The sequence below is a fragment of the Thunnus thynnus genome, chromosome 3 (assembly GCF_963924715.1).
Source record: "Thunnus thynnus chromosome 3, fThuThy2.1, whole genome shotgun sequence".
Classification (NCBI taxonomy): domain Eukaryota; kingdom Metazoa; phylum Chordata; class Actinopteri; order Scombriformes; family Scombridae; genus Thunnus; species Thunnus thynnus.
Window position 1 is genome coordinate 34,213,619 of NC_089519.1, and position 14,766 is coordinate 34,228,384.

Below are 14,766 nucleotides of genomic sequence, written 5' to 3' on the forward strand. Positions count from 1 at the left end.
AGTTCCTGCTGGTACGAAACAATGTAATATATACTAACTGCAAAAAACAGTAGCCTACACTATGAGGATTAGTATTTAGTGTGGAACTGGGACACAGCATAAGTCTTTGGCCAGGTCCAACTCAAGTCCTTGGTCCAAGGTTATGCCCAAAAGCAAACTGCAAGTATTTCTGGTCACTGAATGCTGTCCATTAAATGACAAAGCATTTGTACATTTTCCTTCCAAAGTCGAGTTAAAAGTCGTTTTTGCACCGCTGTGACATAGCCGCCAACAAAATAAGCAAGGCCTGCCTGTCAAAGTCTTTTTTAGCTATGCTAACAGCGGGGCTCTAGGGATAGCAATGATGGTTGATCAGTCTTTTAGTCCATCACTTTGGTCCAGACTGAAATAGCTTCACAAATATTAGATGGGTTGCCATGAAATTTGGTATATATCCATGGCACCAAGAGGATGAATCTCAATGACTTTTCATCTATCATCACCAAAAGGTCAAAGTTTTGACTTATCCTGTGAAATATGTCAACATCTAATTGATTTAAGGATGGAGGGCGCCGTATACTGTACAGACTGTAAAGCCAACTGAGGCAGAATATGTGATTTGTTATATTGCGTTATATAAATAAAATTGACTTGACTTGACTTAAATGTGAATATTTTCTGGTTTCTTTAGTCTTCTATGACAGTAAATTTAGGTTAAAATATGGACAGAATACCCGTAAAGACTGAGGAAAGAAACTGGCCATGAACTAACATTATTGAGTTCATAGTGGAGCAGAGGTCAGTCAGGAGAGGAGATAAGGCTTTAGCTGTTTGAAACTACTGAAATAAACATGATTTTATAATAAACTGTCAATGTGAAGAAATGATGTAAAATGTATAGTCAGCAGAGAGACTTTGTCCAAATTATTTACTGTCTATCTGCTGGTTTGCGCTCCAGTCCAGTAAGTGGCGGTAATGCTCTGGCTTAGCAACGGCTAAGAGAAACCCACGAAGAAGAAGAAGCAGCAGACCGGAAGTTTATCAAGGAAGACAAGCAGGCGTCGTTTTCAAAGCTCGTTAACGGCTGTTGTCTTGGTGCCGCGTCTGAGCCTGTAAACAATAAAACACCCAACCGGTAACTTAATGTTACCGTGATGAGTTCATTTTAACAGCGAACCGGTCCTCCTGCAGGTGAGAAACAAACCTGTTAAACCTCTCTGACGATATAACATTGTTTATGTTTAAAGTTAGTCTGTTTGCTAACTGTTAGCCTCCGTTTCCGTCCATATTTGCACATGCCAAACATCCTTCAAAAAGCCTCCCAGTTTAAGGTTGGCGTGCTTGTTAGCAGATATATGGAAGTTTTAAACAAAACTTTTGGATGCTGTAAAATCTTAATGATCTACTGATAAATCCGGCATGCATAAGAGCCACCAAGCTGCAACTAACTTTATTCTGTTTAACGCTAAATATCAACTCAGCTGCGACGCTGAAGTTAGCTTCAGATTCGTGGTTAAAGGGAAAAGTTATGAGTAACATAAATACTGATATTTAGCTGCTAATTCTCCGTTTTTCTCACCACTTACACTTGTGAAAAAGTGTTAGACATCATAGAAAAAGACTTTCCGCTGTTTCCACTTTCAGATTTGTGAAACCTTTATTTTGCTCATGAAAACAGAAAAAAAGGGCGATTTCACTGCTCTTTATTCTCCATCTAGACTACATTAGACCAGGTCCAGATCAAAATCCACTATACAAGGACTCATCAAATCTGGACTAGATTAACAAGGAGACTTTAGAGAATCATTAAAACACAGTTTCAGATTTGGGAAACCTTTATTCTGTTTTTGAAATCACTAAAAAAGGACTAAAAAGAACCCTATACTTAGACTTGTGTCAAATCTTAATAATGATAATTTAATTCAGATTTGTTATCATTATCATTACATCAGATCACTACACTCCCCTAACAAAACAGAGAACGGTTTGGTTGCTTCAAGTTTGCCTTTTAACAGACGCGGGTACATATAAACTGTTGATTTACACTCAGTTTACAGTTTATTTCATAAGCTTAGTTAAAAGTAATGAAGTCTAATGTAGCCGCCCTGCAATAAATCCTACCTACATGAAGTGTAGACTAAAGTAAAAAAATAAATATCCACATTAAATCACCCACCTTACTCCATAAAAACAATCTGTGACCTGATCTCTTAAAGTCCTTCTTGTTCTTCTTCATATCTATGAGTTTTAAATTGTATTTACTTTTTACAATTTTGAATTTTATTTCCCTTCAGGTTTAATGCTACCTCATTGAATTGAAGCTGAAAATATCATGGACAACTTGGATTTTTCTGAAGAAGAAATTCAGGAACAGCTGGAGATCCTCGGCTACAAAAACATACCTAAACACAGACTGCATGAATTCAAGCAAGGTTAGACTCTGAACATATGGAAATGAGTCTGTGGTCAAATATTTTCAGTGCATAGAGTAGCATGTGTTACTACAGGCACCAGTCTGCTTATTATGTCTCAAGAATAGATTGAATACAGTAAAAGTTACTCCAAAATTGATTAATATTCATGTTTTAACTTGTCTTAAAAGATTACTGTCTCTCTTTGTGTGGTGTTAGATCTTGATGAACTGATTCGACACGGGAAATGGAAAAGCTTGACCTCGTCCCATCACGTAAACGCCACCAAATCTCAGACAGATGCGTTCCAGCCGAGTCCTCCCGCCTTCACCAAAGAGAAAGGTGACAGCAGAGGGTTGAATTTCTTACCTCAATTTATGATGATAATAAGTGAAGTTTTTTGCAGCCCTTTTTTTTCAAAGTCAGAATAATAAAACAACTGTAACAGTTAAAGATTTGCTTTAATTATTGTTGTATGTTAACCGGTGAATTGTGTGTTTTCTTCACAGTTAGTCGGTGCAACGCTGACGCCTTTGAAGAGTTTTTCTTACATGCAGGAAAAGTGGACCATGACAGACAGGTAAGTGTTGACCACACATGACAAGATTTGTTTTTCTTATTTCTCTTGATAAATGTAGACAAATCGTGTCACATGTTGAAATTTGCGGTGTTTGACATCAGAAAAAGGTTCAGGTTTTGATGTGTCAGTCCTCCAGAAGGAATGGGTCCATCCCAATACCCCAACTTCCAGTCTTTAGCACTTAAGTGCACCTTCACGTCTCGTGAGGTGGTAGGCAAGTGTGTCCCTCCTCTGAAAAATGACAACACGTAGTACACTTTACCCACACTGGACGGACACTGATTCAAACATATTCAGAGCCAAGTGTATCCTACAATTCTCCACAGTCGTAATGTGTCAAGGTTGTTTGCCCAGCAGTTATCAACAGACATGAAAAGGTTGAAGTTTATGACAGTTGTTTAACAGTTGTCAGTTTTAGAGACATAATCTGACTAATTTCCCACAAATTATTCTTTGCATCACTTCGGAACATTTAGTGAGAGAGGCTCAGGCTGAGACACACTTATTTATTGTATTTTTTTGCCACACAGGTGCTCACCACTTCTCAGAATAAAGACAACGGATGGAGGAAGGACCACTGTGACTCTTACGCTCAACACTCGGTGGCTCTGCGGCTCCGTCTGCCTTCAGGTGCTCCCAACGCGCTGCAGGTGGAGTCGGACCCCGAAGACACCCTGCACCCACCGCACGTCGACAGCTGTGCATCCACTCCCGACACCCTGGAGAGACGCTTCATCAAGAGAAAAGTCCTGAGGTCAGTTTAATAAGACTCGTGCTGAGGAGAAGCTGAGTTCTGAGGAGCGATCTGTGGATATTAAACGTTGAGGCTCATCAGTCGAATTCAGGAACTCAAAGTATTTTATAGAAAAGAGGAAAAAATATAGATATTTGAATCTTGACTTGCAGACTCACAGGAGCATCATGTTTATTATTTTCTAATTGTACACACACAAAAATGTGGGAATTTATTGTTTTTTCTTTGATATATTTGCTAATTGTTTAGTCTTTAAAATGTCAATAATTATGAAAAGTAAGCAGAACCCAAAGTGAGTCAGTCTGTGAAACAAAAAGTGTTCAATTTAGTCCAGTACTGTAACTAAGGTTCATTTTCATTATCAATTAATTAGCAATTATAGTTTAGTCTATAAATTGTCAAAAAATAGTGAAATATAAAGTCAGAATGTCTATGATCCTAAAGTGACATCTTCTTAATGTCTTATTTGTCCGTCCGACAGTCCAAAACCCAAAAATATTCACTTATAATGATCAAAACAGCAAATCTTCACATTGACAAGCTCAACGAATGATTATGACAATGGTTATGAAAAGGCTCAGTAGTAGTGAACAGAAACAGGAAATGTGTGAAATTGTCAGTATACACACAGAATCAGAGAAGAGTTCAAATAAAAATCTACCAATGACACACTGACAGCAGAAGAAGTGTACTCACCACATGATAATAACAACGACTGTCTTAATAAAACAGAATGAATTTTGTCGTCACTGGAACAGGTCGGAAGAAAAATATCCTAAATCCTCTGTTTAATGATTTAACTGGAGTTTTGTCTTCACACTGAGGTCTCCCTCTTTTTTCTTCCGCCTACAGGAAACATAAAGGACGGTCTCTAGTCTGCGATGAATCAGTGTACAGCGAAGACTCAGGTAACATAAACTTCTCTGTTTGTGGAAATTCTTTAAAGCTCTTCTTATCATCTGTTTTGAGTGTATTTGTACTATAATAATAATATCCTTTACTTATAAAGCACTTTTAACAACCCGAGTTATAAAGTACTTTACAGAAGGCAGAAAATTAACATCAACAAATTATTAAAAAATAAATATAAAATGTAATTAAATGGGGATTTTTTTTAGATAACAGAAGACTGGACCAGAATAAAATAGACAAAACCAAAACTGGGTAAAAATGTTTTGTCATGGTGGCAGATACAAGCTGCCGTAGTTCAGAGATTCATAACATGTAACTAGGGATGTGCTTGAATACAAATACGTTATTCGGCAAAGCACAAATAGTGGGGTTTTTTACGAATATTTGTTTCATACAAATATTTTAAAAATTATTTGTTTTGGGGAATTAAAAAAAAAACATATCAAATACCAGCACGCATGTCAGTTATAGTCGCTATCTCAGTGTCTCTCCTCTGCTCCGCTGTGACGTCTATCAGCAGGTCTCAATAAGGGGAATCACATCCACCTGCTACATGACGCACATTTCTTAATTTGGACATCACTTTATTACATCACTTTAAAATTATAAGCATAATAAAAACAAAAACAGGATTTTTAAGCCTCTTTCCACTTTTATTCGAATACAAATACAAATAATTTTGCTGCCTCAACAAATACAGATACAGATACAAATACAAATAGTGGACTCTCTGATTTCCTGTCACTCTACGCTGAAATAAAAACAAAAGGAAACCTGGAATGAGGTGAATGAATTAATACAGAATCAAATGACCGGAATAAACTCCAGGAAGCAGAGGTGTAATGTCTTCGGTCACCAGCAGTCGGAGCTGTTTCATCAGTGAGAGGAAGCTTCTGCATGTCAGCTAATCCTCTTAGCTCCTTCCTTAAGCCCTCCGCATCCACAGACCACACACCTCAGCAAGAGTGCAAGTCGCCACCATGTACAAAATGTACAACAGTCAATGGGACCAGGACAGCGACGACGACGACAAGAATTCCCTCAATTCTTCTTTTTGGTCTGATGGAGAGCGTCAGGAAGATGAGAAGGAGGAAGAGGAGGAGGAGGAAGTGGAGGTTGAGCGAGTGATTGATGAGGAAAACTCCAAACCTGCTGCCCAGGTAGAGGACTCTCTCCTGGAGGCTTCGGAAGAGGAAAAGCCTGAGCTGAACCACCAAGGCGACGACACCACTGAGAGTTCGGAAGACGGCGAAGAGGGTAGTGATGCTGATGAAGGCTGTAGCAGCAGTGGTGATAGTCCAGTGCCGAGTCTGATGACCTCTGGATATGGCACCTACAGACCAGAGGAGCAGGAGGGAGGCGACTACAGAGACGACCACACCATAACCGAGTTCGACCAAGACAGTCGGGGAGATCTCTCTGAGATGAGAGACGACGAAGAAGACGATCGGTCGCTCAGCAGCTTTGGTGGGTTTGACATCGAACCCACGCACGAACCAGACTACGGTGAGACTCGTCCATCGTCTGTGTTTGAAGACGGTGAAGCTAATGTGTTGTGTTGCGGAGATGACGGTCGACGTGAAGAGACAGACATCACACACATGAAATCAGAGGAAGTTGAAAGCCAGGAAGATGAGCTGAAATTTGAAAATGAGCTTCCTGATGATCTGGACGCAGAGTCTGAAAACGAAGATGTCACATGTGAAAGATCCGAGCGACAACAACATGGCGTTTCCGTGGCTGAGGACGAATTCTTCCAGGATGGGAAGAAAACGGAAGGTCTGACTGATCTTGAAGAGGGTGAAGAATACGAAAGGCTTGAAGCAGACGTGCAGGATCTTAACGTGGAGAGTAACGTAGAGCGAGACGTTGAGGACAAAGTGGAGTCTGAGGATCCAGACGAGTCTTCAAGCAACAAAGACATCAAGTTCATCGACTCCAAAGTGGATTCGAGCTGGAAGACGTACGTGGAGTGGGAAGGAAACCTCAGACACAAGAAGGGTGAATGTTGTTCTGTCTCTTGTAACTACTAGAAAGTCTCAGTTGTCAGGATATCAGACCTGAGATTGATCACTGTGAGGATTAAATCTTCATCCTTCATAGAGGAAGACACTACTAGTGGTATCTGTCCAGTATCAGCCTAAAACACAAGACAAACTGGAAAATCCCCAATCTTTAAAGCAGCTATGATCAATATTTTTTTTAACAATAATGTATGAAATGACAGTGTGTCATGTGTTCAACATATTAACTTAGCAACTGATGCCAGTGTTGCCTTCGCTACTTGTTTCTGCTGAAAACAAGTGGAGAGAAAATCTGTTCTGTAAATCTTCAGTGTATTTATCTCTTGAACCGTCTGTCTGGTTCAGCAACACTAATACTGCAGATATGTATTTTTTCAGTGAACAATTAAGCTTATCTCTGGTCATAATTAAACATAAAATTCCTTCGACTGAACACAGAACCAAAAGCTGTCTGAGCATCAGATGTCGGCTTGTGACTATTTGAGTGTCATTGATAAATGTTGTTTTGCAGACGCAGCGAGCTCTCTGGAGGAGCGGCTGGCCGAGCTTCAGTTATCGGCGCGACAAGACTCAGAGACGGAGAACCAAGACGTAACCGGACAGAGCGACACACGTGACTCTGAGAGCGAGGAAATCTCCATGAGTGCCTTTGAGTCCTACATCAGAGGAATGGTGGGTAAACTTTTTTTTTTTTTTTTAAAGGGACAGTTTGTATTTCACTGTTCTATCATTTACACATTTTGCGACATTCACAGATTTTTTTAGTTGTTAGTTTTTAGCCTGAATGTCATGATTTCTCATTGAAAATCACTATTGTTGTTTTATTTCGGACAGACTCAAACTCACAGTGACGGTGACCTCAGACCAAAACCCAAATCCTGTAAGTAACAAGTAACCTCATACTAGTGGTGGAAGAAATACTCACATCTTCAAGTAAAAGTAGAAATACAACAATGTACAATTACAAGTAAAAATCCTGAACTCAAAGTGTTACTTAAGTCCAGCAAAGTCTAAGTATTATCAGTTAAATGTACTTTAAAGATCAGAGTAAAAGAACTGGTGATATTTTATTATATATGACATTAGATTAATACTGAAGCATCAGTGTGTAAGCAGCATTTTAAAGTTGTAGCTGGTCACAGTGGAGCTAGTTTTAACTACTTTATAACTACTTTTGGCTAGTTTAAGCTGTAAAAGTGCATCATATGTTTAAATCAATAAGTTGAGCGCTTTATGTAAAATGTTAATATACAGTATAATCAGTAATTATAGCTATAGAGTAACAGAAAAAGTACAATTTTGAGGTATTTGAAGTACAGTAGTTACTTCCATCACTGCCTAATACAACAACTCATACTGTTTTTTCATAATGAAACTGACCAGCCTGTTTAAAATTGATCATATTTGTGTATGTTCCAGTCATCCGACCAGTGATGAACCAGCAAACCATAAAGAAGACGGATCCAGTGGCCAAGTAAGTTCAAAACCAGTTAAAATTACCCAGTTTTGGTACCAAAACTGAGACCTGGATATAATGTGGAGCAAGTTCTTGGTAAAATGACCTGATGCCAACAAACACTGACTGAATAAAGGTGGTTAAAGATAAAAAGAAAACTGTAACACAACCTATTAATTCACATTGGATTCATGTTGACTCATTTGGTCACATGGTGTCTCATCTCTGCAGGTATTTCCAATATAAGCAGCTCTGGGAGATGTTTAAACTTCCAGGAGAGAAGGACAGAAGAGCTCTCCGCTCGGAGATAAAGGTATGAAAAAATATCTTAAAGAGAAGAAAAAACTTTAAGTGTACAAATATTTACTTATAAGCTCCTCCCAGTGTCAGGTGCAATTGTTGCTTTAACGTTTTCTTGTTGTGTTTTGCTTTTGTTTTCAGGAACGACTCGCATACCAGCCTCCACCAGTAAGTATTCTGACACGTTTTATAAGCTCTGACAGATTTCAAGTTTGATCCACATGTCGGTGTTGAAGTATCTTAAGACTTGTTTCGTTGCGTGTTCCAGCCTAAACCTCGGAGAGTCTACGTGCGGAACACCTACACCGTGCCAACAGAGAAGAAGCGCTCGGCGCTGCGCTGGGAGATCAGGAACGATTTGGCCAACGGTCTCCTTCCGTACAAATATAGTTATCGATTTTAAGCCTTTGACGCTCTTCACATGCCTTTTAGACTTTTAAATGAGACGTTGCATTGGTTTTTATCATCAGCATTATTTATTAATGATTTTTTTTTTTTTGTTAAACATAATAAACACATAAAGAAAAACAAATGTCTTAACTGCAGTCAGTCAATATATTACATCTTATGGGAAGTCGGAGTACGGCAGTTTAAAGGGGTACAGAGGTGTGTAACGCTGGTCGTGCCAAAGCAGCTTTTCTTCCAAAAACTTGATAGTTTCCAGCGTGAGGATGACGGCTTCATGTTTCAGCATGCTGTGGACGTTCAGACCTGACAGAGAAAAGACAAAACAGATTCATCAGTGGAATCAGGCAGCTCTCCTTGTTTTGGAAGACAAGAGGTTTATTTTGTTACATATTTAAACAATATGGGTGCTGATTTTCTCTATTTTTCTTATTGTCAACAAATCTCATGTTTGGAGCCAAACCAACAATGAACTGATGTACTAACAAGTATTGTGTGTGCATCCAAAGCCTTATATATCCTATTCTTCTGTGCCGTAGACCTCCGTTGTTGTCCAAAAACTATTAAAAACACGTCAATGAGCCACACCGCTGCACTGGGTGACATGTTCCTTCATTATGAAGAGTTTGGTCATGTTAGTTTGTTTAGAAACGGCTCCAAAGACTAATAACAGCGATCAGGTTTTCAGTCTCCAGAAAGTAGTTCTGTGTACTATTCTGTCTACTACATTATAGATTTATCAAATAATTTCATTACAAAGTCAAGAGGTTATGATATGTAGCACAACAAGCTAGCGAAGCTGTAAACAGAACCGTGTTCCTGCACATGCTCAGTGCACAGAACTACTCTCCAGAGACTGAAAACGCAAACACTGATATTAGCCTTTGGGGACTCATAACAGCTTTATCCTTTAACACAACTGAAGTGACACATTAGAGGTAAATATTAAAATAATGATGTTAAAACAATTTATCAGGGTGATAGTTGTTGAGGATTGCTTTGTTGTTGCCATTAGCTTATTAGCTTAATTATCATTGTGATATAAATTATTACAGAATTCAACAGACCCACAGCCACAAAAAGTTACATGTATGTAAAGAAAAATGTTCAAAAGTTAATTTAAGAAATGCATCCCCTGTCTTCTTATCCATACAGGAATCAGTTGAGATACAAGGTCTTTCTTTTTCTGCTATCTATTGGTTGACATTTTAACACCTTAACTGTATTAATACAGCACTACTGTGAATTGCAACAGAGCTTTACTACTATAAACATTTTGCATTTTGTCTCACATACAGAAATGTTGAGCGATAACTCACCGATTGCTGGAATAACGTTCACCGACTTTAAATTAGCTGTGGCCTGCAGGATGTTTTCAGGAAACTCTTCACCTCTGAAAGCAACGAGAACAACGTCAGCACTGAGAGAACCACAGAGTTACACAGTTACACAACTCCGCTGATGATACTTACACATCAACTATTAAGACAGACGATCCCCAGTGTCTCTGTTTGATGAGGTCCAGCAGGTACTGAGGGTCTGGTGTAGGGATGTTCAGGGAGTCCACGATGTGAAGGTAGTCCTGGAAAAAGATGCAACATTCAGTTTATAATGGTGATAGAAAGTATAAAAATGTAAAAACAGCCTCAAGAAAACTGTAATAAAACAACAATATCATAATTGCAAGACAATTTCTGGAGTTTCTGACCTCTAGTAGAACTGTGGAGCAGTTTTTTTTTTTATGAGTGTGTCTTTTGTTTGTTGGTCTCACCCACATGGACACACACCAGATACAAACTCACACTACACCAGTGATCAACGTTGTCTGTTGGTTCATTTCCATCCACCTGTTTTTATCAGCAATTTTCAAATTTGTGCATAAAAAAAATATGAATGGAAACAGAAAATTTACATTGTTTTTCACCGTTTAAGTTTTGACTGAAGATCTTTTAATTCTCTTCTGTAATGGTTTAATGGTTCTGACTGGAAAATCAGCACCACCAGCTTTTCATCTCGACAACCCAACTTCAAATACTCACATAACAGCTGTGGGTGAAAACGTGTAATGCAAATTTTTATCAATTTAATGGAAATTCTTTTGAAATTTGCACTACATCTGGATGGAAACCCAGTCAAGTCAATGTTTTTAGCCCGACATCACGTCACAATCAGTACAGCATACCAGGGCTTATCGAGTAATTTTTGGATTGTTTTCTCAATTAATCACGAGTTGTTTGGTTTAACCAGACAATTTTTTTTCTAAAAAAAAAAAAGACTCCAAACGATTAATTGATTGTCAAGATAGTTTAATTTAACTGCTGGCAACTAATCAATCAATCATTGCAGCTCTACAGCTCGTCTATCCTTAGACCCTCCATTAGTTAAAGAAAAACTCCCCCAAATACAACACGAATGTTTCATGAGGGAGGAAATGTGTTCAATGATACACACAAAGTGTTTTGGTGACTAACGCTCAATGCAAACGTTACTTTTCTTTGTTTACAACAAAACTCCACAGGGCACCTTTAAGTGTCCTGAATGTGGATCAATCTGGTTCTTTGCATATTTACTTGTCTACAAACTGCTGCACATTAGAGTCATTTAATTATTTAGGGTTAGGGTTAGGGTTAGGGTTAGCCGTTCTGTTACATTCTGTCCACCAGAGAGCGCTGACAAGCTTATTTTGACACTGTAAAATGGTCATATGTCTTTAATAACCAACTTAAAGGCATCCTTATAAAAAATATTTATGTGTTTATGTTAAAAAAAAAAAACTCTCGAACACATCTGTATGTTTTCTGTTCTGCTCTCATCAGCAGGTGTCGGTTACCTGAGCCATCTTGGAGCTCAGCGCCACTTTGAGTCCTTGCACTCGAACTTTCATGGGCAGCATGTAGTAGTAACTGGTCGGGCCTCTGGGTCCATGAGACACCCCACCTGAGAGAAACATCACCTGTCAGACGTATTCTGATTTCCAGACTGTGAAGCGCTCGAGATCAAATGACGGAAGGATGAAAACACATTTATTTTTATCTCTAATGACGACACACTTTTAAAGGGAAAAACAAAGCAATTACACACAAATGAAGCCGTCACTGTTTCTAGGAGAGTGTTTCTCATTTTTGACCTTGTAAAAACAAATTAAATGAATCAAAGCTTTAAAGGAACATTTCACAACAAAACCAAAATCTGTCAGGTGACAAATCTTTCACCTCCTCTCCATATCGGTGATCGGATGCTTCCGTGGCGAGCTCTTCCACTTCCTTTCTGTCGCCATGGTTTCTTGCCTCCTCCTCTGACCTCCGACCTGATCTTTGTGTTGGCGTGGCTCTGAGGGAGGAAAAAGATGACACCTCAGCTGCTTGAGAGACAGATTTTCCTACTTTTTTCTCCCTGAACAAACTGGAAATGTAAAATTTATGTAGTTAATTTAATTTATCTACAGATTTTTTGTTAAGAACTGGATGGTTTTCATTCATAGTTTGAGCCTTTTCTCAAATTCAGCTGACAGTGTAGTTACATTAATCCAATGTGTTCATCTCTTAACAAAACACAGGTGACACTAGGAAGCAATCTGACAACAAACAGGACAAACATTTCAGAGAGAATCTGTACTTACAATCCTTTTATAAGCTCTCTGCCATGTTTCAACCGCGTGAAGAATATCGAGCCTGAGAGGAGAGAGAATGACGGTTTAATCCAGGATTCAGTTTGAAATGAATAGTTGATATAGAGCTTGTTTTTTTTTTTAGATTTGAGGAAATAACAGATGTTGAGGAACACTGGAGGTTGAGCTGACAGCAGCTCATGATGTTTGGGAAAGTAACTGAGGGCAGAATTAATGGGATTCCCCTGACGTAAGGTAAAAAGTTACATGTTGAAGCTTTAAAACTGTGAGCTCAGCTTTACCGGGGAGCCACAGCGAAGACGTCGGGATGGAGGTGAGCCACGCCCAGCGGCTCGCTGTCCTGCTTCTCCAGAGTCTCCACCCACGTGGGGACGGGGGTCAGGTGAGAAGGAACGACAGCATCACATGTCCTCAGAACAGGCAGGGAACAGTCTGGAGGAGGCGGCAGACGCTCTGCGGAGGAAAACACAAGATCAGTCAGTCAGTGTCGGACATCTGTAATGATGCAGTCAGTCAATATTGTTACAATTCTATGAGTTATCTGATCATTCTGGTGTGGTGCGTCTTGTCAGAGGAAAGTTTGCAGACAGAAACTCTGGGAGGAAAGACTTAAAAATAATCAACCAATTTAGCATTTCACTCCTATAAAACTGTCAGACTTATACTGGACAGTTTAAAAAAAAAATCATGGCAGCAGAACCAGAGATATTCTTGTTTTTATTCAACATATTCTTCTTCTTTGTCAAAACCTGGAGCCTACATTACCCACAATGCAACTCAGTTGTGTTATGATAGTAGCAGCTAATGTAGCCTGGAGCTGCTAGCCTCCAGCAGAGATGAGGAGCTCCAGAGGTCTGCTAACCTCACTTCTTTCTAACTCCACACCTCCAGATTTTTTTTATTTTCAAACTTCATCCTAAGCCCCAGCTGACACTGACTCAAGTGACATCACTTGAGGCAATTTATCAGATTTCAACACAGTTCCTTCTGGAGCCACAAAAGGCTTCATACTACTTTTTACACATACGCAGTAATACTCCCCAACACCTGGAAACACATGCTGATGGGGAAAACCGGTGAAGTTCCTCTCTAATATTTTATCTTTTGGGGATAAAATATAATATGTAAAGACTTTAAAATGTTTTATACTGAATTTCAAACACCGCATCAATGCAACTGGCAACTACATTCAGCTGAGAAGAAGTTTAGATTAATCTACAGACGTACTTGATCTGGAAGGATCCACGAGGTTTGTAGGCAGCAGTAAATTGGACGGCAGAGCGCTTTCACTGGAGAACGACGAGGCAAACTGAGGAGAAGAAGACTTTCAGTTAATGGAGCAGCTTGAGAAATGACAAAACACAACCAAATAACAGGCTGACATCTGTTACAATCAGCAGGTACTGCAAGACCTTCAAATGTTCAACCATTCAGCTCACTTGCTTGTACATTTTTACAGGCTAAAATATACAATCGCTTAGTCTGACAGCACTGTACTCTGAATGATTGTAACTCAGACCACTTTATTACAAGTAGAGCCACGAATAATGATTATTCACAGTTTTATTTCATCATTTAGTCACTGAAATGTTAAAAAATAGTGAAACCACAGAAAACAGTAAAAAAAAAAAAAAAAGGGAAGGATCCAAGCCTGTTCTGTGTTCATCACCCCATTTAGTGCCAGTTTTCATGGACATGTTTATTTGCTGTTTTAAGACAGACTAGAAAAACTGTCAATCTGTCCTTTCAAATATATATGTATGTATATATTCAGTTTGTTTTAAATAGACCTGCATCTTAGTTATCCAAACAATTACAACTACATTGACGAGTGTATCTCTTTCCAGATGCTTTAAGTTAGAATTATAACCAACAAAAACTACATAACGCAAAAACTGAGTGGATTTATCTCTAATTAAAGTCAATAACATGAAACTACGTGCAGCTGCTGTTCAGAACTGCAGGTTAAACGTTTCTCACCCTTCTGGTGGCTCCTCTGCCAAAAACTACCAGAGATAAACGAAGCATTTCGGTCCGGTTTTCTTCGACAGCCACATATAATTAATTCCCTCTAAAAATAAGTTGATACAAACATTATAAACTGAGTAAAATCCTGCTAGTGTCTCTCTGTTTGCCGCATGAAAGGTCGTGGTAGCTTTTCCGTGTCGTGTGTTGGCGCGTGTTGATGACGACAGAGCTGGTTCCCATGGGTCCCATCGTCTCCAGGAAACCAGATTATTATTGTAGTTTATAAAGTTTAAAATATAAATGATCCACAGTGCAAATAAAATGCTTCATAAGAAAAATTTTATGAATT

At 38.9% G+C, this 14,766-nt stretch overlaps 2 protein-coding genes across 2 annotated transcripts; one reads left to right on the plus strand and one right to left on the minus strand.

Annotated features, from left to right (window-relative positions):
- Positions 1 to 1,001: 1,001 nt before the first annotated feature.
- On the plus strand, positions 1,002 to 8,930 carry hyls1 (HYLS1 centriolar and ciliogenesis associated). Its single transcript, XM_067585500.1, has 12 exons — positions 1,002 to 1,170; positions 2,274 to 2,411; positions 2,610 to 2,732; positions 2,900 to 2,970; positions 3,501 to 3,724; positions 4,577 to 4,632; positions 7,172 to 7,332; positions 7,495 to 7,540; positions 8,080 to 8,134; positions 8,348 to 8,429; positions 8,558 to 8,584; positions 8,685 to 8,930. The coding sequence occupies exons 2-12, from the start codon at positions 2,312 to 2,314 to the stop codon at positions 8,817 to 8,819; spliced, it is 1,080 nt and encodes a 359-aa protein (XP_067441601.1). The 5' UTR covers positions 1,002 to 1,170; positions 2,274 to 2,311; the 3' UTR covers positions 8,820 to 8,930.
- mrpl4 (mitochondrial ribosomal protein L4) lies at positions 8,870 to 14,638 on the minus strand. The gene is made up of 9 exons (XM_067585501.1): positions 14,430 to 14,638; positions 13,677 to 13,758; positions 12,731 to 12,902; positions 12,441 to 12,492; positions 12,034 to 12,151; positions 11,652 to 11,758; positions 10,294 to 10,403; positions 10,141 to 10,214; positions 8,870 to 9,127 (listed from the first exon to the last, which is right to left on the minus strand). Exons 1-9 carry the CDS (start codon positions 14,475 to 14,477, stop codon positions 8,982 to 8,984), a joined length of 909 nt encoding a protein of 302 aa, XP_067441602.1. The 5' UTR covers positions 14,478 to 14,638; the 3' UTR covers positions 8,870 to 8,981.
- Between the last annotated feature and the right edge of the window lie 128 nt (positions 14,639 to 14,766).